The sequence below is a fragment of the Myotis lucifugus genome, unplaced genomic scaffold (genome assembly GCF_000147115.1).
Source record: "Myotis lucifugus unplaced genomic scaffold, Myoluc2.0 scaffold_42, whole genome shotgun sequence".
Lineage (NCBI taxonomy): Eukaryota > Metazoa > Chordata > Mammalia > Chiroptera > Vespertilionidae > Myotis > Myotis lucifugus.
The window spans coordinates 6,634,405-6,657,778 of record NW_005871090.1 but is presented as its reverse complement, the minus strand read 5'-3'; the positions used below and the strand labels follow the sequence as shown (position 1 = coordinate 6,657,778).

At 45.1% G+C, this 23,374-nt stretch overlaps 1 protein-coding gene across 1 annotated transcript in view; it reads left to right on the top strand.

Moving 5' to 3' along the window:
* Positions 1-938: 938 nt before the first annotated feature.
* Positions 939-23,374, top strand: part of KIF16B (kinesin family member 16B) — a 276,668-nt gene continuing 254,232 nt past the window's right edge. Inside the window, 1 exon segment of the mRNA XM_006087971.3 lies at positions 939-1,083. Coding sequence (XP_006088033.1) covers positions 1,037-1,083 — 47 coding nt within the window. The 5' untranslated portion in view covers positions 939-1,036.

The following is a 23,374-nucleotide window of genomic DNA, read 5'->3' as shown; positions in this document are numbered from 1 at the left end:
AGCCAACCCGGTCCAGCGTCCACTTTCTTTTTAGACCTCCACATAAACTGGGAGGTGACCATTCCAACCCTCAGGGCAGAGTGGACTATTTAGATTCCACATCACTCTTCTCAATTGTAACGAAAGGGATGGCACAGTCGTACATGAGACCTTTTAGTTGGGTGATATGCGTTTGGCGGTTGTATGGAAGAGGAGGTGAGAAGGGATAGCAAACTAAAAAAAGGCTGGGTAGGACCTCACTTCTACTAGAGGCCCTAACACTTAATGAGAGGGTCATCCACACTCCTAAATCCCTTACGATTAAAATTAAACTACTACATTGTAAATAAGTGTAAGAAAGTATAATGAAGATCCGATTGCAGCCAAAATAGCTATTTTCGCCCGCATTAAAAACATCTAGTACCTTTTTAACTTTCAATTTCCCTGTATCCCTTTATGGCGGCGTCCGAGACACACAGAGCAGCAGAGAAGGCCCTAGAGGAGTTCCCCACTAGCAAGCTGCGATCGTCGCTGCGCCTAAGTTTCTCGCTCTCCAAATTGGATGAGCCAGGTCCCTGTCTAAGGCTGAAATACTGTTTCTAGTCATCTGTGCTCCAGGACTGTGGTCCTTGCTCTGGCCCCTAAATGACTGCGACCACCTCCTTCTCCCCAGTTTTCCATGGGATAAGGTTGGGGTTCCCAGTTTTCCTGAAACCACTCAGCCCTGGCCGCCCTCGGGGACTCCCGGCCCCTGCCCTCCGCGGGATCTTCCCGATTTCCCGACCTCCGGCGGCGGCGCCCGGGCAGCCCGGTCCCGCCCCTCCGCGCCTCCGGGCGGCCGCCAAGCCGGAGCCGGATCACGCGGGGCGGAGCTGCTCTGGGCATGCTCAGTGGCCGGGCAGGTGGGGCCGCCGCGGGACGCCAGGTCCGGCCCGGAACCGAGGGGCGGGGGCCGACGGGGAAGTGGGCGGGAGCGGCGGCCGGAGTCGCGAGAGTCGCCGGCGCCCGCGGGGAGCTGAGCAAGTGGGACCCCGCGCGGGCCGGGCCGGGATGAGCAATGGCATCGGTCAAGGTGGCCGTGAGGGTCCGGCCCCTGAATCGCAGGTGAGTGGGGGCGGTGCAGGCGGCTCCCCTCGGTCCCCTCACCCCGAGGAAGTTGGTCTCCCACTCCCCTCCCAGGCCAGCCTGGGCTTGGTGTCAGGGGCTGGTCCCTGGCCCGCCTGGCCCTGCTCGTGGCCTCTGGGGGCCTGGAACACTTTATGCTTCGCTGCCCCTTTCACGCTGCCCTGGAGGAGACCCTGGGGGTAAAGAGTTCACGTGGCCACGGAAAAGATGAACTTGAGGTTTGCTTGTTCCCCTTTAAAAAAAAAAATGAAGTGATCACTTTTATGAAGGTGTAAAGTCCTCCAGGGGGCATGCGAGTGGTCATGGGGATCCACGAGCTGTCAGGCGCACTCCCCTCCAGCTATGCCAACTCAAAAGTTCTTGAAGTGCTAACAATGATAACCTTTACTTTAAAAAAATCTCTTAAGAAGTTATTTCGATTCCCTGAATATGAACCCTAACTTCTAATCAGTAATTTACAGTTCACTTCAGATTAACGAGTGCATGAGAAAACTTGAACACAGTTTTGACTCCTGTAGGAGAAAAACACACACAAAAAAGGACGCTTAAGTACACGTGTTTGAAATATGCTGACATTAACAGAGGGGCAGAGTTACAAGCACGATTTATCTTCAGTATTTCTACAAAGTCATGCTTTTCAGAATGACTTGACTCTTCATTGATGGAAAAGTAATCTGGACTTGCTTTTTCAATGACCTCTTTCTAATCAGTTTAGAAAGCTGCATTAGAAGAGTTACTTTTAAAATTGTTTTAACTTTAAAGAATGAAGTAGGCCTCAATGGTGTTTCCTCCGAGTTGATTGGCACAGTTGACCAGGGCCATTTGTTTTTAATTGGCTCTCAGTCAAGTTGTTGGACATTTGACTTTCCATAAGGTCTTCGCCTTTCATCGTATTGGTTTGTGGAGGTCATTGTTTGGTAGTTCTGACAGGTGATTGGGGCATCAGAAGATCATAAAATCAGAACCTTCTTTGACTCGCCTGAATCCCTGTTTCTGTTGGCAAATAGGGACTTTTATTATGGTTTGTAACAGTTGGGAACCAGTACTTTTGTGATTTCCAAATTATTTCTAAGTTTTTTTTAGGGAAGGAGTTTGACCTTTCTGTAAGTTCTAAGAGAGTATGTATGTTTCTCTATATATTCAGTCATATAAGACAAACAGACCCTAAGGGCATTTAGATGATTTAAAAGATTTTTATTTGTTCCGGATTTACATGTAGTATATAGTCCCTTTCCTTCTTTGGAATGATAGGAGCACCTGCTAGAAGATTGGTTTGAGTAATTTTAGGAAGCATTTATTAAGCACCCACCAAATGCACAGCATTGTGCTGGGTGCTGTCTGGGGGCCAAGGTGTTGAGGTCTGATCAGTGTCTTCCAGGAGCTACTGTCTGGTGAGGGCTCTCTGGGAGGGGTGCTGCAGGTGCAGTGCCTTGCTGTTGTAGGCCTGGAGCCCAGGCTTATGGAGGGGTGGCAGGAAACATGTCCGAAGGTCATGTGCTCGAAGGATGTAAGTTGAAGTGATGATATTTGTGCTGTCAGCAGAGAACTCTGGTGGTGACATTTAGATTGGGGTAAAAGGTAAGGAAGCAGGGGTTCAGGCCAGAAGTGATATCGGAAGGCTGGATAGATATATCAAGACATTTAGTGTTTGCCCAGGCTGGCATGCTCAGTGGTTAGCGCGTCAGCCTGTTCACCAAAGGGTTGCGGGTTGGATTCCTGGGCAAGGGCACATACCTGGGTTGCAGGTTCCATCTCTGGCCCTTCTCGGGACGAATGCAGGAGGCAACCAATTTATGTTTCTTTCTCACATCGATGTTTCTCTCCTCTCTCCTTTCCCCCCTCCCTTCCACCCTCTCTAAAAATCAGTGGAAAAAATATACATGTCCTGGGGTGAGAATGAGGATTAACAACAATAACAAAAAGACATTTACGGGTAGAATTGACAGGATTTGGCAGCTTCTTGGGTGCCAAAGGAGGAGAAAAGGGAAGAGCATAGCCATTAACTGAGGTTTGATGATCAAGGAAGCAGAAGAGGTTTGGGAAGGTGGGCAGCGAGGTTGGCATGTTCTCTCTTGGATATGTAAAGTTACATGAGATACAGTAAGTAACCAGTACAAGCACAGTGTCCAGCACAGAGTGCTGCCCACGTGTTGACCCTGTTTGTTATCTGGAATGTGGTAAGAACATCCTTCTCTCTACTGGTCTTTAGCAGAGAGACTCATGGGTTTAGGTCTCAGATGATCTGAGGATTGACATTTGGAAGTCTTGCACATAGGTGACATTTTTTGTTGTTGTTGGATAATCCTCACCCGAGGATATGTTTTCATTGATTTTTAGCTGGAGTGGAAGGGAGGGGGTGAGAGAGAGAGATAGATTAGTTGCCTCCCACAGGATGGAACCTGCAACCCATGTATGTGCCGTTGACCAGGAATCTAACCCACAGCCCTTTGGTGTATGGGCCAATGCTCTAACCACGGAACACACCATCCAGGGATGAGATGACATTTTAAGAATGTTATAGTGAGAAGGAAAGGGAACCAGAGATTGGACACTAGGATATGCTCTTCTTTAGGATTCCAGGGGGGAAGATAGGCTCACTCCTCATGGAGGACCAGCACAGCCAATTGTCATATCAGGGAAAGAAGTGTCTCTTGGAGGAGGTGGTTATTGATGTCAGATGTTGCCAGAATGGTGCTCTGATGATTCCAGGAAGAGAACGACCTTGGTCTTGAAGAGAAGGGCATTGATTATCTTTCAAAGAGCTGTTTCAAGGAGAGATAATGATCCAGAAGTTGGTAGTGAAGTGGAAAGATATATACAAGTGGCCAACCAAAAACACTAGGCCTAACTCCTAAGGAAAGACATACAAGTTATAATAGCAATAAGAAACCATCTTTTACCAGTGGGATTGGTGACTGTAAACAGAACATCAAGTGCTGGCGAAGGAGTGGTGATAGAAGCATAAAGGCTAAAACCTTGAAAACTTTCATATTGGAAAATTTGATAGTAATTGTCAGATTAGAATTTAATAAATCCTTTGATCAGGCAGTTTTATTTCTAAGAATTTATTTTATGGATTATATTCCTGCCTACCAAGATGTATGTGTAAGGATGTTTGTAACAGAAAACCATTAATGACCTAAATGTACAAAGATGGAGGAATTAAGTTATGGTCTATTCCTTTGATAGAATGATACCCAGTTCTTATAAAAGAATGTGTTCATCTTAAAAGAATTCCAGGATAGGGGATTAAGTGAGAAAAGCAAGAGATTCACACATACTACAGTAGAATTTTATGAATGTGTGTTAAAAAATATGCACATATATGCACACACACATGCTATGTCTGTGTGGAATCTATATATATAGAACCCTAATATGCAAATAGACCGAACGGTGGAACAACCGAACAACTGGTTGCTATGACGTGTCCTGACCACCAGGGGGTGCGCACAGAACATGGCGGGCATTGACTGTGGCGGGATGGTGGAGCAGGTGAGCGGGGGCGCCAGACCAAGGCAGGGCACCGGTCGCTGTCATCAGGGTGAGCCTCTGGTGGTTATTGAAAATTCTTTGCTCCTGTGTGCGTGGTCCTGCCCGGCACTGGCACCCACTGCTGGTACTGGCCTCACTCACTACCACTGCTGGCGTTCAAGCCGCCGCTTGCACCCACTGCCAGCATCCAGCACTGGTCTGATCGCTCAGTGCCGTCAACGGGTACGAGCAGTGGCTGCCGGCCAGATCACCCCTTAGGGCTTCTCCACCTCCCCTGCTCCTGAGGGGTGATAGGGGCAGCAGCCACCATTCATACCCACTGACGGTGCTGACCCCGCTCACACCTGCTGATGGCACCAGCCCCAATTGCTCTGTGCTATCAGCGTGTGTGAATGGGGCTGGCGCCATCAGCACATGGGAGCAGTGGCGGCAGGAGCAGGGCTGCTGGTAGATAGGGGACCAGGTGCTGTGGCGGGAGGGGCCAGTTGGGGGTGCGGAGGATGGGCTGAGACCTGCACCTGTGCCCACTGCAGCCTCGCCGTCCACAGTTCCTTTCCAGGTGCACAAATTCGTGCACTGGGCCCCTAGTCATTTCATAAGAAGCCTAACAGTGGTAACTCTCAAGAAGAGAATTGATGAAGAATTTGTTAGGTGAAGATAGAAAGCTTTTCTTTTTCTCTTTATACTGTTTAAATTTTTACTTTGCTCAGGAGTCATTTTACAATTAATAATTAATAAATTGTTTATGTAATTTTTTAAAGTTACCTAAAAAGTCATTGGCACTGGAGAAAAAATTTTTAGCTGGTTGTTTGGGAGGATTGAAGAAAGTTGATAAACATTTTTTTCTCCCTGTTTTATTGAGATATAATTGACATATAGCACTGTGTAAGTTTAAGGTGTGCAGCATAATGATTTGACTAACATATATTGTGAAATGATTACTACTATAAGTTTAGTTACCATCCATCATCTATCTATATGAAACCCTAATATGCAAATTGACAGACCGGCAGAAAGACTGGTCGCTATGATGCACACTGACCACCAGGGGGCAGATGCTCACTGCAGGAGCTGCCCCCAGCCAGCAGGCCCCAGGGCCCTTTCCTCCCCCCCCCCATCACCCTGCTGGTCACCCCACAGAGGGAGGTGACTGGTGGTGGTGGCAGGGGTCGGGGCCAGCGAATGGGTGGCGCCAGGCCAGCCAAGGTAGGTGTGAACGGGGGCTCCTGATTGCCCTGCTGGTCACCCCACAGATTGGCTCTGATTGCCGGCCAGGCCTAGGGACCCTACCGTGCACGGATTTCGTGCACCGGGCCTCTAGTCTCATATAATTACAAAAAAAAGTTGTTTTTTTTGGTATGGTGAGAACTCTTAGGGTTTACTCTTTTAACAACTTCAGATATACCATATGGCAGTGTTATCTATGGTCATGTTGAACATTGACATCCCCAGTATTTAATTATTTTATAACTAGAAGTTTGTACCTTTTGACCATCTTCATCCAATTCCTCCACCCTCTGGACTTTCTTTTTATACCTGAATAATATTCCACTGTGTGTGTGTGTGTGTGTGTAATCACTGTTTCTTTAGCCATTCATCTGTTGATAGACACATAGGTTGTTTTCCGTGTTTTATAAATACCTCTGCTGTTAACATAGGGGTGCATATATAAATTTTTTAATGTTAATTTTTAGAGGAGAGGAGCTTCAGGCAAAGAGGAAGCAACCAACAGAAAGGAAAGGCCTGGAGTGATTGGAAAGTGAGGGCAGCTGTTGCAGCCAGGCTCTTAAAGGATGGGCGCGAGGTGGGGAGATACTGAGTTTCTGAGCTAGGAGCCTTGGCAGTAACCAGTCCTCCTTGTAAGGGACACCTGTTGCTTTATTCAAGCTAAGAAGCGATGAATTTGTTTTTATTATTTTGTGGCTTTTGGTTATGTGGCAGAGTATTAGTTTCACATTCCAAAGAGCCATTGTGTTGCATCACATAATAGCAGCTACCTTTATTGAGAATTTGCTCTGTGCCAGAGGTACAAAATCTAATACTGTGGGGCCTTGACTTATGAGTGTCCCGACTAACGAGTTTTTCGAGATATGAGCTGTCTCTCGGCCGATTTTTTGCTTTGAGTTGCGAGCTAAAATTCGGGTTACGAGCCAGCTTCAGATACCCCACCGCTAGTTGGTGCAGCAAACGTCACAGTGAACGCCATAACATCAGCCCAGCATCATGTGTCTTACTCGTTCACTTTAATGATTTGACATATGAGTAATTTAAGTTACGAGCTCCATCACGGAACGAATTAAACTCGTAAGTCAAGGCCCCACTGTACTTGCAACAGGCTTAGCAGGGAGAGGCTATTATTGTCATACCATTTTACAGATTGGGAAACATAGTTAATTGCCCAAAGTCAGTTTCTTAGGCTAGTCACAGCTCTGCTCTTTAAAATGAGTAAAACATTAGCAGAAATGTGATCATCCATAACTTTTACGGGCAAAAGTTTAACATTTATGAATTGTCTGTATACCTTTTTCTTTGTGATTTCTCCCATTGTTTTTATGACTAGTCTTTTCACTGGTCATTTTCTACAACTTTATAAGATACTAGAGGCCCAGCATGCAAAATCGCCCAGGACCCAGACCCACCACGCCTCGAGATCCATCAATGCACCTCCTGGTGACTGGCCATTTGGTTGTTATGGCATTATGGCCACTGGCCTTTTATAATATAGATAATTTGTTTCCCTCTGATGAGACAACAAAATAATAATTTGGTAACTAATTTTCCCATTTCCTGTTGCTGTTTTTTTCCCCCATGAAAACACTAAATGATCTTCAGTGCCCTTTCGCACTGATCTGCCAGTATTCACAGGGTCAGGATCTGAGGGCAGCCTGCCTGGGTTCCAATTTTGCCTGTCATTTATGAGCTGGGTAAATTTGAGCAAGTAACTTAATTGTTGTAAGCCTCAGTTTTTGCATCTGTAAAATGCTGATAATAATTGCATATACCTCATAAGTTATGAGATCTTTTTTAAAACAGTTTTTACTATAACTCACAATAACAAATATTTTAAATTGAAACTCTGTAGATAATGTAAAAGATTCATGGGGTGTTTCATGCAATTTACTCTTATATTTTCTATCCTATCCTGTTCTATTCTGTCTCCTTTAAAAAAAATGCTATTTCCAGATCTACTAAGTTGACCTCCAGATCCACTAAGGGGCTGCAGCTGGCAGTGTGAAAAACACTGTTGCGAGGTTCAAATGAGGTAATACATGTGGATAGAGCTCTCCACACGCTGACATCTGGCAAGGGCTCACTATTGATTGGTTATTGTTATTACTGTTGTTTTTACAATTTAATTTCTGTAGCTTTATTTAATAACAAGTATTTAAAAATGGTTTACCAAAAAAATATATTTACCGAGTACTGGCAAGGGGCCAGGTGGTAGTTTTGTAATGTGCTTTCTTATCTGATCAGGCATGTCCTCCTCATTCCTTCCATTTTCTGACTGTTCTCGCCTCTCTTCCTGATGAGCCTCTCGGGTGGAATTTAGTGTCACGTCTACCAAGTCAAAAAGAGAAGGAAAGTCCCAGTAGTATTTTGACTGGGAGTGATATCCTTGGGATGTACTGAAGTCTTCCCGTTTTAAGAGCAGGTAGTATCAGCAAAAATAGTTCATGGTTTGTCTCTTAAGTCTGTGATGATGGTGACAGACGTTACTTATACTAAGGATGGGAGATCTCTGTTGAGGTGCTGCCCATACCTGGCACCAAGCTCATTTCTTTTTTAAAAAAATATGTTTTTATTGACCTCAGAGAGGAAGAGAAGAGGGAGAGATACAGAAATCAGTGATGAGAGAGAATCATTGATCTGCTGCCTCCTGCATGCCCCCCACTGGGGATGGCCCTGTGCCCTGATCCTGACTGATTCATAGGTTGACCCTCAACACTGAGCCAAGCTAGCAGGGCTTCCATGCTTATTTCTTTATGTTGGCAACTTTGTTCCCTCCTCCCACTAACTGACTGACTGAATGAGGGCTTTTTATCCCCGTTTTACAGAGCGAATCAGAGACTCCTCAGTCAGTAAGTAATACCGGCTGAGCTGGATCCAGTTCCCTCTAGAGCCCCTTGTATGGTGACTTGTTGCTGGAAGCTCACTGATGACAAACCCTTGGCCTCAAGGGATTGCTGTCTAGGGGCACAGACAACAGCACACAAACAACCCCCAGGCTTCCGCTGGCCTCTTAGAGAAGAGGGTGGAGTTTGAATTGAGCCCTGAAGGTATATTACTAGCAAACGTTTAGATGGTAGATGTGTCTTGCCAGATGCTCTTTGGAAGGTGGCACTGTCACTCCATTCTACAGATGAGGTTCAAGGGCTCACCGGCTAAAACAACCTGCTCCTAGTCCCACAGCCAGGTGTCTGTGGAGCCAGGGTTTGAACCCAAATCTCTCTTACTCCACCTTCTAAAGCCCCTCCACATCCAGAGGATTGGTTGAGAGGAGGGCAGGGATGGCTGGAGGTAGGATTGAGTGCAGTTACCAGGCTTTTAGACTTACTACAGCTTTTTGTAGGAATTAGTTGAGGGGAAAGTAGGAGGGTGTGAGAACTTTTATTTACCAAGCTTGGGAGTTTGTGCTTTTATATTCCAGTCTGTGCTGGCCAGTGTGGTAGCCATTGGCTGCATGCGCCCATTTAAATTAACATGAAATAAAGGGAAAATTTAGTCACCCAGTTGCACTAGTCACATTTTTAATGCTCAGTAGCCACATACTGAATTATGCAGATACTAGAGGTCCGATGCACGAAATTCGTGCAAGGGGCTCCGTCCTTGCAGCCCCAGCTTCGTCCGGAAGGTCGTGCAAACGGTCATTCTGCTGTTCGGTCTAATTAGCATATCAGCTCTTTATTATATAGGATAGAAAATGTCCATCATTGTGGAAAGTTCTGTTGGACAGTAAGACTGCATTGGCTTTGACTCTCAGCTCTACCACATCCTAGCTTCCTTCTCTCCGCTTCATTCTCTTCACCTGTAAAATGGAGATCTCACAGAACCCACCTCATGGGGCTGAGATGGTGATTGAATGAGCTAATGCTTGCTAGTAGTGCTGGGCTCCAAAGTAAGAGCTTTATAAATATTGGCTGTTATTATTAGGCACTGGGAACTACTGATGGTTTTAAAATAGGGTTGTCATTGGCCAGTTAGTGTTTTCAGAAGTTTCATCTAATAGCAGTTGCATCTAACTGCAATAATGGACATTTATTTACTATTTGCCAAGCACTGTGCTAAGTGCCTTCTATGCACCAGTATCCCATTGACTTTCCTCTCATATTCTGTGATGCAAGACCCGGAGGCCTCAGAGGCCGGTGCAAGAAGACCATAAAGAGAACTGAAATGTGACCCATGAGAGTGTGATTCTGGACTAGGTCGGAATTGTAATAGGAAAGGGTATGGTCAAGGGATGAAACTTACAAATCAAACCCGAAGGAAGCTTTCATTGTACAGTATTTTCGGATTGTGAAAATAACGTATGCTTATAAAAAAATGTGTGCTATGCCGAAAAGTGTATTAAAGAAATCGTATCTCAATTGCTCATCATCCCATGACCCAGAGATAACTCCTTGTAAAGTCTTGGTGCATTTGAATCCAGTCTTTTTCCCTCCAGTTTATGTAGGGACATAATGTGTACACTTTTTTATATCCTGTTTTGTTTGTTTGTTTTTGCATTTGCAAAAGACATTCCGAAGACCAATCAGCAGGACATAGCGAGGCGAAGAGTCAAAGCTGACTGAATGGTTTGGGGCCATTTTAAGTAGAAGAATGACTTTTCTCAAAAAGTCAGGATGTGGGGATGAGCTGGCTGGAGTGGAGGGCTGTGGTATTCAGTTGAGTTGGCTCAGGTGCCGGTGGGGCATCCAGGTGGTAAGAGCGCAGGTTAGTTATCGGCTCTGCAGATGCACATTTGGAGGTGGGTCGCTTGAAGGTGATAGTGGATGTGGAGGGAGTGATCGCTGTTTCCGAGGGAGACCATAGCAAAGAAAGGGAAGAGTGAAGGGGAGCACAGGGGACAGAGGGGACAGCAGACTTGCATAACCTGGGTGAGGCCAGAGCTCTTCAGGAGGCCGGCTGAGTGAGCTGGGCAAGCTGATTTTCCTCTTTAAGGCTGTTTCTTTCCTAGTAGAACAGTGATTCTCAGAGTGTGGTCCAGAGATGCCTGGGCACCACTGATGCTCTGTTAGGGGGGTTGCAGTCAGCTGCTTCCACAGTAATGCTGCTGGGATGTGTTGCCTTTTACCCTCATCTCTCATCGGGGTGGAGTGGAGTCTTCAGAAGCTGTATGATGTGCAATGATGATGTGGCTCTGGGTGCTGTGCATTGTGCTTAAATATTTTTTTCATTTTTAATTTCTAATATGGTAACTATAAATAGGTTTGCCTACATTGGTAAAAGCTCTTTGGGCTCCTTAGGAGTTTTTCATAGTATAAGAGTCCTGAAGCTACAACATTTGAAGATGCTGCTGGGAAATAATACTGCGCGAGGTGTGGAGGGGATTGGAAGAAGGAGAATAGAGAGCGTCCAGCACACCTCCAGGCACATCATAACCTTTCATTAAATCATAGCTACCATTAACTTTTTATAATCACCGTTGTTACTGTCAGCCTGCACTTAAGGAGGCAGGTGTGGAGGGCCAAGCATGAGAGAAGGAGGGAGAGAAGCAGGCGAGTGGAAGGTCATGGTCAGCAAGCGGGGAAGGGAGGGGTGCACCAGCCTCAGGCGGCTGCACAGGTGGAGGCCCTTTGGCTCCTGTCTCTGGAGGAAGCTGTTTTAGTTGGGGGATGGGGCAGTGGGTGCAGGAGGCTGGGGCATGTTGGTGGCACCTGTTGACTGCCCTTGTGGAGGGATTCAAGGAAGAAGAGAGCTGATCCCTGTTCGCCTGTGTACAGTTTGACTCCTGTGTAAAATCCAATCCTTGCTTTTATGAGAACCTTTCTTCAACCCCAGCCCTCAGTGGGCATCACAGACCCAGGCGTGGCAGGGGAGGGGTGTGTGTATGGGGATATATGTGTGTGTCTGTATGTGTGTGCACATGCGTGCTGTGTGCATATGAATGCATTTTTGTTTGTTCCCTTGTTTATTGTCTCTTTCCTTGGATATAAACTCTGTGAGAGCCAGAGTTTATATCCAAACCTTGTTGGTCTTGTTCCTGGCTGTTTCCCCAGAGCCCCTAGAACCATGCCTGGCCGAGATGGGTACTCAGAAAACACCTGTTGCATTAATAACTGCCATCCCACCCCCAGTCTTTCCTTTTGCGGGTGCTTATAAGGAATTAGGATTCCATGGGCCAGCATCTGTAGGATGTCTCGCATTGTTCCCTCTGAGGAGGAAAAGGGAATCTTGGTGATCTTCCTTTTGGGTATTAGGAGGGTAGGAGAGGTGGGAGAGAGCTGAGGAAGAGCTGGTTAAAGAGCGACAGCTTCACAGCTCTTCCTGTGTATTAAGTTAATTATATGCAAATTATACATCCTGTGCTCATAATGTTTAGGGTTAGAGAATTGAGGCACACCACTCTTACTGCGTTTAAATGATACATAGTTTATGGAACAGAACACTCTTGGTCCTTTCTTCAGAAAAACATTTTTTAAAAAGCTTTAATCTTGAAATAATTTTATACTTCTAGTAAAGTACCCATGTATGCTTCACCCAACTTCCCCTGATATTAACATGGTATGGTTATCACAACCAAGAAATTAACATTGTTACCTCACTATTAACGGAACTGTATTTTTTCCTCTAACATCCTTTTCCTGTTCCAGGATCCAGTCCAGGATCTTTAATCTCTTCTGCTCTGGGACAGTTTCTCAATCCCTGAAAAATGCCAGTCAATTTAAAGTAAATTGAGAAAGTTAGGGCTTTACTGTGATGGTGTTGATCAGTAACTTTTGTCATCAACTACTATTTCTAGCCACTCAGGCATTTATTAGAAACTCTGATAAATCTTATCATTATCTAATTTAATTCATTTTGTAGAATGGCCCTCAATTTGGGTTTCTCTGATGTTGTATCATGATTAAATTGAAGTTATGCAAATTTGATAAGAACACCACATAAGTAATATTGTGCTCTCTTCCCTCATATCATTTCAGGGGTTACATGACATCAACATGTCTTATTACTGGTGATGTTGACCTTCATCACTTGGTCAAGGTGGTGCCTGCTGAGTTTCTCTTCCATAATGTTATGTATTTTTCCTCTTTGTAATTAATAAATATCTTGGGGGAGACATTTGCAGGAAGTTTTTGACTTTAGTTTGCAAGAGACTTTTTCTGCCATGGAGATTAATTTAAAACATGTTTTCTCTCTGACTTTTAGTGAGAAAGGATTTTCATTGTATTTAGAATGAAGGCCATCTGTGTTTTGGAGGGCTGATGATGACTATACAGGACGGTGTACTTCAAACATGAGCCAGAGTAAGAGGTTTCTCAGCCAGTGCATGCTGATATTTTCCACTCTCTACTATCCTATATAATAAACCCTAATAATCGACTGAACAGCGGAACGACTGGTTAATATGATGCGCACTGACCACCAGAGGCAGACACTCAACACAGGAGCTGCCCCCTGGTGGTCAGTGCGTTCCCACAGGGGGAGTGCCGCTCAGCCAGAAGCCGGGCTCATGGCTGGCGAGCACAGCGGTGGTGGCAGGCACCTCTCCTGCCTCCACAGCAGTGCCAAGGACCCCTTGGGGGAGTGGGCCTAAGCCAGCAGGCAGACATCCCCTGAGGGGTCCTGGACTGTGAGAGGGCACAGGCTGTGCTGAGGGACCACCCCCCCCTTCAGTACACGAATGTCGTGCACCAGGCCTCTAGTTTTATTAAAAAAGAAAAGATGGTTTTTACCCACTAAATTGATTTTATGATCTGTAGTTTGAAAAACCCTAGTGTACTGAAGTTATTATCCAGAGCAGAGGTTGGTAAAATCTGATTTTGTTACATGAAAGAAGCCTGAAATTAGGTTGCCTTTAGAGTGAGTCCCAAGCCTCTTGGGAGCTTGTGGGTAGGGAGTGGGAACTCAAGATCCCAAGAGGAAAAGCTTTGAATGAGAATTTTAGCCTTTTAAGAATCTAGGATTCTGAACCCGCCATGGGATGTTCACTCTCATGAGCTTTCATTCTTGGGCCCTTTTGGCCTCGTGATTTGTCAGCTGGTTGCACCTGCTGGTTCTTATTTTCAGGCTTCTATTAATAAGAATCTAAGCCATCACAGTGGTTCTGCTTGGAAATTCTGTTTGGGGCACAGGGAAATCACTCTGTGAGGTCTAAGTAGGACTTAAAAGTTCCCCAGGGAGTTTTCAAGATAAAATGATTCAAGGTGATGGAGACTACCTCAAAAGTGAAAAAAGTTGCATGATCCCTATTCTCTAGTAGCTCATGATCTAGTGTGAGCAACAGGAACAAAGAGACCCTCCAGGTTCTCAAGGTAATAATGGTGTGCCAGGCATGACAGGTGAAGATGGGGAGGTGTTGATAGGAGCTCCTACTGAGGACTTCTGAGGATATCACACCTGGGGGCAGGACTCTGCAGAATGCGTCAGCCAAGCAGACAAGTTGAGCAATAGCATTTTAAGTAGAAAGGGTATAAAGCCCCAAACTGTTGAGTATGATTAGGGAGCTGCAAAGTATTATGACATGGCTGAACTTCAGATGGCTGATGAGAGTGGAGGCTGGAGAAGTGGGAGGTTCAGATTATGGTGTTGTCAGGTTTGACCAGTTGTGAAGTTTCAACTTGATTATTGTTTTTTCCTATCCATTATTCTAAAAATGATTTAACTTTAAACTGATTCTGTAGGTAATGGAAGCCATTCATAAAGGGTGTAACATGAGATTTGTGTATTCGAAAGCCAAGGAGTGGGACAGCTGCCAGACCTATTTGGGAGGTCATCAGCTATAACTGGTCAAACAGGCGCCTGAAATAGTCATTGCAGTTGGAGTGGATCCACTTTCCCATTCACCGATTCAGGCACCAGCCAGCCAGCAAGTCAGTGATCTATACACCCACTACCCATCTTCATTGCCCACTCACTCCTTCCCACCCACTCACCCATCCACTCATTCATCCAACTACCAACCTACTCAGACAACCAGCCACTTGTTCAATCACACAAACCCCATCACTCACCCACCCACCAACCCTACCAATAATCCACTTGTCATTTATTAAGTTCCTGCTCTGTCCTGGACTCCTGTGGCAGGTGCCTGGGGTACTGTGGTGAGCTAGGCCAGCACGTTCCAGCTCTTCCAGAGCTTGTGATCCAGTTGGGGAGGCAGACATGAAAAACCCACAAATGGGAGTTTATTTAGAGCAGTGGTTCTCAACCTTCCTAATGCCACGACCCTTTAATACAGTTAATAGCCTCATGTTGTGGTGACCCCCATCATAAAATTATTTTCGTTGCTACTTCATAACTGTAATTTTGCTACTGTTATGAATCATAATGTAAATATCTGATATGCAGGATGTATTTAGGCGACCCCTGTGAAAGGGTCATTCGACCCCCAAAGGGATCGCGACCCACAAGTTGAGAACTGCTGATTTAGAGGCTGAAGGCAGTGCTTTGGGAAAAAAGGAAAAAGCTTCTATAAAAACCTATGCTAGAGAGACCTGGGTAGGGAGAAGGCCCCAGGGAATTTGCCTGGAGGAAGGACAGCCAAGCTAAATCTTGAAGGTTTCAAGAGATATTTAAGAGTTAATAGTGACTGACAAGATGGTGGTGGGGGAAGGAATGGGTGACAACTCCTGGGTGGCTGGGGGATGAGATGGATAACACTGTCTTTGGCCAATTTTTAAATAATCCAGAATGTAGTATTCACTACATCAGAACATGCTGGATAGACCATGGGAGGAATTGGTGTGGAGCCACGGACTTGTGATGGTCCTGGCTCTTCCTCATTTGATGGTTCCCTCAAATCTGTTTCTTTTCTTTCTTATCTGAGAGAGTGGGAACTGACCCCGGGGAACCTCTTCTTTCCATATTTTATCTATAACAGACCATTAACTGGACATTAGTCTGTTGATAGAAAGAGTTGATTGATTATTTGCACAGTGTTTAAACGTTGTTGCCGGGTATATGCCAGGCCTTGTACTAGACCAGCACTTCACAAAGTGTTTGCCTTTTGGGGACCCCTATGTTTTTCAGAATTATTGAGGACCCCAAAAAGCTTTTACTTTTGTGGGTTATATCAATATATAGTAGCACATTAAAATTAAATCCGAAAAACTTTAAACGTAGGAGTCCGTAAGCATACATTCCTTTAGCCATCAGAATGATTCTTCATCACACTCCTGTAGCCTCTGGAAAGCTCCCTGTGCACTCATGAGAGAGTGAAAAAGGCGGATAATATCCTGGTATCAGTATGAGAATAGTTTGACCTTGCAGATGTCCCTATGCCCCTGAAACCTTTAAAAGCCACTGGGGACACATGTTGAGGATTCAGTGATGCACAAGTCAGGCAGAGTCCTCGCCTCTGTTGGACCAGGATTTGTGGTGCTGCGGACACCTGTGGTGGGAGTTGGGACTAGAAGGAGTTCATCATGGCTGCCTGTTAGATTGCCTTCGCCAGAATGATGCCAGCAGTTTGCTTTCTCTGTGTGGCTTCTGTGTGATGTGATTTTATCCACTTATTTCTGTTCAGAGGCATTCATAGCTGTCCTCAAGTCTCTTTCCTGTGTGGCTTATGGAAGTTAAGGGTCTCCTTTCTTTGGACTCCTGTTGGAGAGTTTCCTATTTCAGATGTTGAGCTGGGTTTGTCAAGCTTTGGAAATGCAAATAGAGCCTGGAAACACTAGGGGGCTCAGAGGAAGGTTCAGTTTGCAGGAGAATGGAGGCGGAATTAAAAGCATGACTAATCATGAAAGAACAAGAACGGAAAGGCGACACTTGAGAGTTGAGGACTTGAGCGAAACAAGTAGAACTGCTCATTTGATGTCATCTTGTTATCTCAAGATGAGGCCTCTGGCCTTAGACAGTGAGTGCCATTACATTATGTGCTGGCTCCCGCCCCTCCTCCTCACCTCCTTTGAAAGGAGGTCCAAATTAGAGGTGTAAGGATTATGCCAGGTGCAACTGGAGACTTCCTTCGACCTCATATGGCTGTCCAAGGAGCGGGCCTGCGTTATTGTGCAGAGACTAATCAGTTGAGACACAGAAAGGAGGCCAGACTGTTTTGCTCTGTCTCTGTCTTATTGCAAAGAGCATGGTGACATCAGAGAACTTTCTTACCTCAGGCCCTTTTGGCTTGATGACAAGATCATTTTATTTCTGCCTGAAATTGTGGTAGTGTATTCAATTTCAAGGAATCTGGGATGGATGAATTCTTGAGTGTTAAGAACCTGCTAATAGTGCCTCTGCATTACAGCTCTGGGCAATAGCAGCTTCATTCTTCAAAGGGCCTCAGAGGGGAAAATACTGGCAAAGAGTCCCAGGGATTGTAAATTAGGGAGGTGTAGCCCACACTGAAAAGACAGAAAGACATGAGAGAGAAAGCCCTTCACTGGTGGTTTCTTTAATAAAGCCTAAATAAGAAGTTAGAAGACCTGAACAAATCAAACAAACCTTGTTTGCTCCTAGCTGGGTTAAGTCATCCTTTATTTTGTTAAAATTCAGCTTGATTAGTTTCATCACCTCAGCCAGCATCCTCATTGCTTTCTCTCCCTTAGAGACCACGGGTGGGAGAAGAGAACACAACTCAACAGAAAGTGCGTGAAGTTTGAGAAGTGACAGATCCTTTAAATTTGTTGCCAGTTAGTCATTTAAAAAAGTTTTTTTTTCTTCTGTTAAAATGCATAATCCCTTCTCTGAAATCTCTGGAATTCCTAGATAGGTCCTAACTCCAGGGCCTGAGGAGCCAGGTGGGGTGCAGCCGACCCCAGTGGGTGGGTGGGACTATGGCAGGAAGTCACCCCTGCTGTCCTGTGGAATGGGACACAGGAGTGCCCTGTCCTTCCATATTTCCAGAGAATCAGAAATCCAGATTTTTATGTAAAATGCTCTGATCGTTAAAACACTGTTAACTAATTAAAGAGCTTTAGAACACAGAAGAAACAATCCTAGCCCTGGATGCCACTGTAAGACTTCCAGTTTAGAACGACCGTTTAAAAATCTTTCTCCTTTATTTGCTTTATTTAAAACTTTACATTCGACCATTTCCCCATATCACTCTCCTACAATATTAGTGTTTTCGTTATTTTCTGGAGGTAACATCTTTGAGTGCCTTTTGCTCATTTCATAGTTGTGCCCCCAGCATCCTTGAATTTCATTGAATGCCTACAGAGATTGCTCCTTTCTTGGTTGCCACAAAGATCAGGAAAGAAGGGCCATGGGAGACGGGGGCCCCTAAAAGATAAGGTACAGCTCTTAAGGGGCTGCTGTGAGTTGTGCTGCTAATGCTGAGTAAGGACAGTGATTGCGTTTGCGTGAGGTGTGCTTCGCTGTGTGGTTCGCATCCATCCTCTGCATTGTAGCCACCTCTGAGGTAGGAAGAGCAGGCAGGACTCAGTCGATTTTCCATGTGGGTAGACAGGCTCAGTGGTTAACTAAGCACCGGTCAGTTAGGAATCCAGAGCCTCCACTGCTCTTCGGCCTCTGACATGCTTGGCCACGCTGCTCTGGTTCTGTGCACGCTGCCTGCCTTCTTTGCTGATGGTTTTGGTGGCCTGCTTGGTCTTCTTCCCTCTCTCGCATCTGACTTAGCCCAGGTCCATATCATGGTTTGTTTTCTCCTTTGGGCTTTGGTAGTCACATCTGAATATGCAGGAACCCCAGGCTGTCCCTTGGAGACATTTAAAATAACAAACTTCAACTGAGTAAATGTAAAGATCTTGGACTTTATTTACCAATTCATGAATCAGGTAGGATCCCATCTCTGAAATAGAAAGGAATTCTGAGGAGCTGTGTGGAATGACAGGCTTTCACAGGCAGAAGCAGGTGGGCCAGGAAGCTACAGCAGTGTTTCAGGTACCGCTCACCTTTCCTTAGAGGTCAGGATGGCAGGCAGGTTTTTTCAGGCAGATTGCCTCACTGGGGTTGACCAGGAAACTCCCCATTGACTGGTTTAAGACTCCATTCCTGGAGAGGCTGACACTGTAAGTAGGTTAGGTGTTAAATCTTGGTTTACTGACCCGGGGCTTAGCACATGTGACTTCATTTCGACCTGTTGTATTTAACATGGGTGGTGGAGAAACCAGGAGGTTAGGGCACTGGCCTCATGTCTCAGCTGATGGCTTCTCACCCCCATAGAGTCAGATTTAACTGGTGTGGGGTGCAGCAGGGCATCAGGAATTATGTTGCATTGATTGTTGCACACACAAGGTGACCTGGCGTTGTGTCACCTATTTTCTTCTATAGGCAAAAAAATTATACAGCAGGTTAGCTTAATACTCACAGCATTGCTGCACAATTAGAACTTTTTAGCAGCCGTGTTTGGTAGGTTTTATTCAGTCATTTTACAGGTGAGGAAACCAAGGTTTGGCAAAGTTAAATAAGGTGCCAAAGTGAAAGAGTGTTTGAGAGTCAGGTTTAGAACCCAGATTCCTGAAGCCCAGTGCTTCCACCCCACAATTATTAAAGCAGTCTGCTTGGCGACATCGGCTGCTGTGCTTGGTGAAAAAGCAACAATACGTTAGACCACGATTGCATTTTGTTCCACTCTGACTCAAATGAAAGTCTTTGAGGAAAAAGTCCTGCAATTTAGTATTTTGAAGCATGTCTTTCTCCTAGCTGGTATATTTGGCTGGTAGTATAATAAAAGGAATCAATTTTCTTTTTACAGGATATTTATATAATTTTTTTTTCCAAAAGCTGTCACTGAGAACATTTTTCTAAAACAGATAAATCTGGAAGGAGGGTTGCAATGATGGAGTGGGTAAGAGCAGAGGACACTCATTTCTTTATGTTTCATGGTACTGCAGTACTAAACAGGAATATTTCAGGGCATTCAATAGTTGGTCCAATGTCTGAACACAGGAAACAAAAGGAAGTATGAATAAGTGTTCTTATGTTCTCAATATTTATATTTATATCACTCCTCTTAAACGTCCACTTTTAAGAATATGTTGTTTGTGTGTTTTGGAGAAGCACATTGAAGAAGTTTGGTCATATGCACAATCTTTTTTCCTCCTTTTGTGTCTCAGAAGAGACAGAGGTCCCTGTGCCTTGGTCCTGGAGTCAGAGCCACAGCTGTGGGTCTGCAGGAAGAGCCAAGCTTCGTTTCTGTTTTTGGAGTTAACATCTGCCAAGTTAACTGATATTTATAGAAAAAACACATCTGCATTTAAAATTTGAAAATGTATATAATAAACCAAAAAAAAAAAAAGAATTCTCACCCAAGGATAGGTTTACTGATTTGAGAGAGAGGAAGAGAAAGAAGCATTGATCAGTTGCCTCCTATATGCGCCTTGACTGGGGATTGAACCTGCAACCTAGGTATGTGGGCTGACCAGGATTTGAACCCACAACCTTTTTGGTGCATGGAACAACACTCCAACCAACTGACCCACTTGGCTAGGGCATAATAAATTTTGAAGCATTAATTTTATTTTAGTCCTTGAGTTCAAGAATAGTATCTTTTTTCTTTATTTCAACTCTATTCATTCCTTGACTGCTTATTCCTTCATTCATCCAAGTGCTTGGCTGTAAGGAAGGACTGCTGGGTATTGTGGATATATAAAAGGTGGGCACTGTCTTCCCTCAGGAAGCAGCTAGACTGGTGGGAAAGACAAATATGTCGACCAACAGTAAACAGAATGTGGAGACTGCTGTGGTGTGTTAAGGAATATTTCACAGACTTGTTTGACTAGGAGGTGTCTGGGAAGGCCTCCTGGATGAGGATACATCTTTAAGGGCCGTGAAGGAAAAGTGAGAGGGAGGAAAAAGGATAATCCAGGCAGAGGGACCAGCATGATGGGGGTCTTTGTGAGTCCTGAAAGGAGGAGTTCTTTGGAATGGGTTGGGGAGCTTGAGTGACTAGTGCCCTGTTTGGAGAGTGCTATTTGTATGGATTCCCTAAATGTGTTGGCTGGCCCATTGTGTTCTAATGGGAGGATGTAGCTGAAATCAAGTTAGGGGGCTGGCTTTGCTCTCAGCCATTCTCTGTGGCTTTGAAATATTGATTCTTGCTTAATTCCTGTAACCTTTCACAATGCTGACTAGTAGCAACTTTGAGTGAGTCACCTAACCCCGTGGGGCCTCAGTTTCTCTATGTGAGGGCAGGTCCTGTGCTAGGTCTCTTCCTGTCTTCTGAGTGCATCCTCTTTCTGTCAAGGGCTCCATTTCCCCGAGCCTCATCTTGGCTCTCCAGCCCTTCACCATCTTGGCTCCAGTTGTCCTCCCTGCAGAGTATCCACAATTACCAGTGAAAGTGTCATCATCTTTAGTCTTGAGCAGCATTTAGTTATTTATGGTTTTGGGCTTGAATTTTCTAATGTTTGAAATTCTTCAGCTTTTCTCACCTGGGATCAGGCTTGCATGACAGAATTAAGCCTGATGCCCTGAGTGAATTAACTTCACTCCTGTGCTTCTGGAATGGTACCAATTATGAGCCTTCTTTAGGTTCATACTCAATAATGTGCATATTATCCCTGATAGCTGTTTTACCACAAACTGGATAATAGTTTTCATACTGTTTTGCTCCTTGCTTTTTGTCCCCACTTCACAGTGTTTCTCAGTGACTTTGGTGTTGCTGGGCTCAGACAAGAGGCCCCAGGTGAAGGGTAACAGTGGTAACCCAGAAGGCAGTCCCATTCTGGATTTTTGTCTGGAGTTGGGGACAGGTGAATTGGGCTTCATATGAGGACTAGCCGAGACCACCTAGCGAAGCATCATCTCAGAGCAGAAAGGCATTTAAGCTTCCTCACTGTATAGAGCAGTGATGGCGAACCTATGACACACGTGTCAGAGGTGACACGCGAACTCATTTTTTTGGTTGATTTTTCTTTGTTAAATGGCATTTAAATATATAAAATAAATATCAAAAATATAAGTCTTTGTTTTACTATGGTTGCAAATATCAAAAAATTTCTATATGTGACACGGCACCAGAGTTAAGTTAGGGTTTTTCAAAATGCTGACACGCTGAGCTCAAAAGGGTCGCCATCACTGGTATAGAGTCTCAGCTCCGCAGAGGTGAGGAGGGATCACTGACCAACTTGGGCAATGACTCTTAGGCCTGGCTGGTCATCAGCATCTAGGAGGTTAAATATACAGATTCCTGGTCCCCAGTCCTGGGGTTTTCACTTGGTGGGTGTGGGTTAAGCTCTTCAGATGCTTCTGTGGATCAGCAGGGCTTGGGAATCCAAATCTGGCCCCGTCGTCTTTTGTGTGCATCTTCATTCTCACCCCTGGCCCGGCATTTCCTGTGGTCCCTCCTCACTGGGCTGCGGCTCCACTCGCACCCCCGCCCCCCTAGAGTCTGTGCACAGCAGCTAGAGCAGTGGTTCTCAACCTTCCTAATGCCGTGACCCTTTAATACAGTTCCTCATGTTGTGGTAACCCCCTACCATAAAATTATTTTCGTTGCTACTTCATAACTATAATTTTGCTATTGTTATGAATCGTAGTGTAAATATCTGATATGCAGGATGTATTTTCATTGTTACAAATTGAACATAATTAAAGCATAGTGATTAATCACAAAAACAATATGTAATTATATATGTGTTTTCCGATGGTCTTAGGCGATGAAAGGGTCGTTCGACCCCAAAGGGGTCGCGACCCACAGGTTGAGAACCGCTGAGCTAGAGGGATCATTTGGAAACTTAAGTACGATTGTGTCGTTCCCCTCCTATACCCTAAGCCTTCCCGTGTTCATGGCTTCATATCACATTTTAGTTCCAGAGTCTTAGCCATTGAACCAAGGCCATTAAGGCCTGCCTCCTTTTCTGGCCTCATCTTCCACTTTGCATCCCCTCTCTCTTCTGCAGTCACACAGGCCTTCTTGCTCGTCCCCCAAACCTCTGGCTGGTTCCTGCTCCAGGGCCTGTGCACCTGCTGTTCTGTTTACCTGAAATGCTCTCCCCAGATCTTGCCTGGCCCTCAGCCCTATCTTGGTCAGGTCTTTGCTCCCACATTCCCTGTGGTGAGGTCTTTTCTGACTACTTGTCTCCCTGTCTCTGCCCTGGTCACCCTTTCATTTCTTTTCTTTCTCCCCCCCAAATATATTTCTTTATTGATTTCAGAGAGGAAGAGAAAAGGACAGAGAGATAGAAACATCAATGATGAGAGAGAATCATTGATCAGCTGCCTCCTGCTTACCCCCACCAGGGATCGAGCCTGCAACCCAGGCATGTGCCCTTGGCCGGAATCGAACCTGAGACCCTTCAGTCGGCAGGCTGATGCTCTATCCACTGAGCCAAGCCGGCTAGGGTGATATTTTTTTACTGTAGTTAGTAGTATCCAGAATGTTATTGTATTCATTTTTCCTAACCCCACTTCTGTGCAGATACCAGAAGGACTTTGTCTTTATCCTTTACCACTTTTTCCCTGCACCAAAAGCATTATCTGGCATGTCAACAATATTCACCGACTATTTGTGGACGGAATGAGTATACACATCTTCCCATACAGTGACCCAGCTAAGCATTTCTTAGCCTCTGACTAAACCTCCTTAGTGATGACTCCGCACATCTCAAGGCAACTCATTTGTATTGAGACAATTCTGATTGCTAGTCTATCTGCACTTCAGCTGGAAACAGAGAAAGTAGCTGTCTTCTTTCTTGCCCATCGCGCT